The sequence below is a fragment of the Nannobrachium achirus genome, assembly GCF_963921795.1.
Source record: "Nannobrachium achirus genome assembly, chromosome: 15".
In the NCBI taxonomy this organism is placed as follows: domain Eukaryota; kingdom Metazoa; phylum Chordata; class Actinopteri; order Myctophiformes; family Myctophidae; genus Nannobrachium; species Nannobrachium achirus.
In genome coordinates this window covers 28,416,784-28,420,859 of record NC_137822.1, presented here as the reverse complement: position 1 = coordinate 28,420,859, position 4,076 = coordinate 28,416,784, and the positions used below count along the sequence as shown (strand labels likewise).

The 4,076-nt window shown below is 44.0% G+C and overlaps 1 protein-coding gene across 1 annotated transcript; it reads left to right on the top strand.

Moving 5' to 3' along the window:
- Nucleotides 1–763: 763 nt before the first annotated feature.
- Nucleotides 764–1,717, top strand: LOC308299737 (beta-1,3-galactosyltransferase 2-like; the record flags this gene model as incomplete). The annotated part of the gene is made up of 1 exon (XM_080743527.1): nucleotides 764–1,717. One exon carries the CDS (start codon nucleotides 764–766, stop codon nucleotides 1,715–1,717), a length of 954 nt encoding a protein of 317 aa, XP_080599653.1.
- Between the last annotated feature and the right edge of the window lie 2,359 nt (nucleotides 1,718–4,076).

The window sequence follows — 4,076 nt, the reverse complement described above, 5'->3', positions numbered from 1 at the left end:
CAATATTTTCAAAGTAACTCGTAACTAAAGTGTTCGAATAAATGTAGTGGATTTGGATCCGAGATGTAGTGGAGTAGAAGTATTGGAAATTGGAAATACTCAAATAAAGTACAAATACCTCCAATTGTACTTAAGTAAAGCACTTGTAAAGTAAATGTACTTACACAGTTACTTTACACCACTGAATAAAATAAATGAAAAGCCTAAAGACACACAAACTGAAATCAGTTAGTGTAGTTTATGTTTTAGGCCTATATGTGATATAAATGTTTTTTTGTTTTTGTTTTTTCAGTACACTTTTTTTTTTGTCTACTTCAGTGTATTTATTCACAGGTAAAACTAGAAAGGGGCGCTCCACATAGCAAGGTCCCAAGCGAGGGCTATTGTAATGTTGCTTTACCGTTTTTTCTTTCTTTTCTTCCTTTGCTTCAGGCCAAAGTAACTGATACGGGGTAGAATGTGACATGTGTGAAAAGCATGTACAGTAGGCTACAATGTGTGGTTGGACACATGTGTGCACTTGTATAATAGCGGGTACATGGACTGGTTCATCATGACAGGATAGTGTTGCATCTGTACTGCCTGGTGGAACAAATGCAACTGTGTGGCATATTAGCGTCGGATGATAGTACTTGCATTATCGTATGCATAATGCAATGAACAGTATGTTACATCATGTTCTTATCTAACATACTATGGGCATACGATCAACCTCAACAACGTAACTTGCAGTCCAGCCGTCAGTTTATTGGAGAGACTCGCCATGCAACGCAGAATAACTCAGCACTGTATGCCCGCCGCTTCGCTCCTGTGTGTCCTCTCTCTCCTGGTCTTTGTGGCCTATTCGCCCATCGCCGGGCCATTGCCGGGCCAAAGCGATGAGGACGGTGGCCCGAGTGACCCGCTGGCCCCCGGGCCGTACCCTTACATCATTGAAGAAACAAACAAATGCCCAGAGGGAAAGGTGTTCCTGGTGTTGCTGATAACCAGCGAGGCTCATCATTTGGATCGCCGGGACGCCATACGACGGACGTGGGGCAATGAGAGCCAGGAGGGAGTGGTCCGGCTGTTCCTGCTAGGGGGGGAGAATGCGGGCGAGCAGGGACACCTGCAGCAGGAGGCCCTGGAGTCGGAGAGCCTGCGGCACCACGATATCATTCAGCAGGACTTTCTGGAAACATACCTTAATCTGACCGCAAAGACCCTGATGGGCATGAACTGGGTGGCCAGGCGATGCCCGCGGGCCAGCTTCGTCATGAAGACCGACGGCGACGTGTTCGTCAACACCGAGTACCTCGTCGACAAGCTCCTAAAACTGGAGCCCGGGGTGGAGAACTACATCACGGGCAACATCAAAAGGGATGAACCGCCGTACCGAGTCAAGTACAGCAAGTCGTACGTGTCCGAAGAGGAGTACCCCGGCAACACGTACCCCGTATTCGTCTCCGGCGGGGGTTACGTGTTCTCTGGAGACCTGGCGGCGAAGATCTACAACGCCTCTTTGAGCGTTCCCCGCTTCAGGTTCGAGGACGTGCACGTGGGCATGCGTCTGGCCGAGCTGGGGATCGAGCCCACGCCGTCCCTGCAAGATGAGTTCAACTTTGAAGAAACATTGCCCTGGTCATACCACAGGTACAGTCGCCTGGTCATCTCCCACGGGGTGTCTCCCAACGACATGCTGGAGTACTGGACCCGCCTGCAGCAGGGACGCTTCTAGACATGCTCTCTGTTTGGGCTTTGTTTGTGTAATGGAGTTTATAAGCAGGGACTGTTACTTTTTGGGACTGGGACCTTTTGTTCACTTACTCATCTGTATCAGAACTCAAGATTGATGCTGAACAAAAAGGTACATTCAAATAATCTCTTTGCCTTGTGGGGTGGTAGTGAATGTCAGAAATAACACAAAAGAAAAATGAAAAGAATAGGGAATGTCTTGTTTGCATTTTATTTGTATATTTTTTACATAAATAAACAGGATTGATGTCATCTGTTCAGAAGGAGTTATTTGCTACCAAGACGAGGGAGGACAGAACTGGACAAGTAAAGCATGGTTGTCATTAGTTGAGAGACAGTGTAACCCTCCACCCACAGCCTATACTATTATTACTATTCTTGAGAGAACATCAATATTTTTGGAAGGCAATTTTATTTTTAGAAGCTAAAAATAGCAGAAAAAAATAACATTATGTTGCCCCTATCCATGCCAAACTATCCATTGCACACACACTCCTTGGCTGCCAAACCACAACCTCCGCCCCTAATTTCTCACATGCCCCTCTTCTAGCTTCACCAACATGAGGATGCTTTTTGCAGACAACATTATTGTGTATACATGCGACCTGACGGTCGCTTATCTCCCGATTAGGGAGTCTTACTACTTACAATATACAACAATGCAATTTATGTCATCCCACGCGTACATGCCAAGCTCACCTCTAAATGTGTAATCCTTACCGCATCCTGAATCTTTTCCTATAGAAACATAACTGTAAAACAACAGTTTTTTTTGTACTAAAGACCCATGACATTTGTATTCACAGTTGTCTGTTTCTCAAATTCAACTATACTTTGGAAGTGCAAAGTACACACAAACATGCACATGCACATGCTGCACGCACGCACGCACGCACGCACGCACGCACGCACGCACGCACACGCACACACATGCACACAGGTTGTTAATAACATTTAGTAATGGCCTGAATTAGGCCTAACAGTTAGTCTGGCAGGTTTATTATCTATTGGGCATTACATGAAACAGCTCTGGTGAACACACTAGCAGCACGCTGCAACAGTGTGTGGCATCAGTTCGGTTCATCCTGGTTGACGAGGGTTCATGGCACTTTCTCTGACATTGCACCTTTTAAGTCCCCCCGGATGAGCTAAATGAAAATTGTAATTCTATCATCATTCCGCTTCCAGGCACAATAGGCTGGCCAGTATATCGCTGTTGTTGGGTAGAAACCTTGTACAATAGGTCCAAAACCTTTCATTTTGTATTTATCATTTTAAAGTTTTTAATTTAAACTAGTGAAAATAGACGATCTGTAGATCAGCTATTTTCACTAGTTTTGTGCAACAGTCTTGTATGATGAAGCAGGGCCTCACATTACGAAAAAACATACAAATTTGAAACTTGGAGGTACAAGGTTTCTGCCCGACAGTGACAATATGTGAGTAACATAACCAGAACACAGAGGTGGTTGGAAAAGCATTACACCTACGCTTGTAAGAGTTTCAAAATACATTTTTTATATCCATGTTGACTTTTTTTATTTGTAATGCCTCCGCTGCTTCAAACCGTGACATGCTCAAAGCAAAGAATTAACCTGAGCTCATTCACACGCACACAGGAGGAGAGGTTTGTTTGTGTGTTTTGGAATTAATTTAAAAAATATATATCATTTTGTTGTCTTGCTATTTTCTTTTTTTTTCTCTCTTTCTTTGCTAACCTCCTCAAATTGCCCGGCCATGACCATTGCTGCACAGCAGCTATAATAATAATTATTATACCTTTTTCATTTTCTCCGTTCCTTCTCAAGTCGCCCGGCCCTGACCAAAGCTGTGCAACTACTATACTTATTATTATTATAGAAAATCCTCCCTGAAAACACTTGCAAGGTGAGTGTGTTCCACCTTAAAATGGAGAGCATGTTTTATTTACCACAATATAATTTATTTATACACAATTTAAATAACCGAATGCACTGTCGCCGTGGACCCCTCGCCGCGGAAGGTGGACATTTTACAGGTTGCTTGTGGAATGTGATGTTTACAGCTATCTCTTCTCTTTAAAGTGTAAATTGGAGCAGCTGTTTCGATCCCCAGGGTGATAAAGAACTTTAATCTGCAGTGCTGTGAACGTTGCCGCCACACTTTAGGTGTTAAGTCGGGTGCCTGGAAAAATCATCTTCGATCCTCGGGAGCGGCTCAAGCACTGTGTTGTTTTGTCTACATTTCACAGAGAGAGAGAGAGAGAGAGAGAGAGAGAGAGAGAGAGAGAGCATGCACCATTTATATTGTTGTTGTCGGGTGGAAACCAAGTTTCAAATTTGTACGTTCTTTCGCAAAAAGTA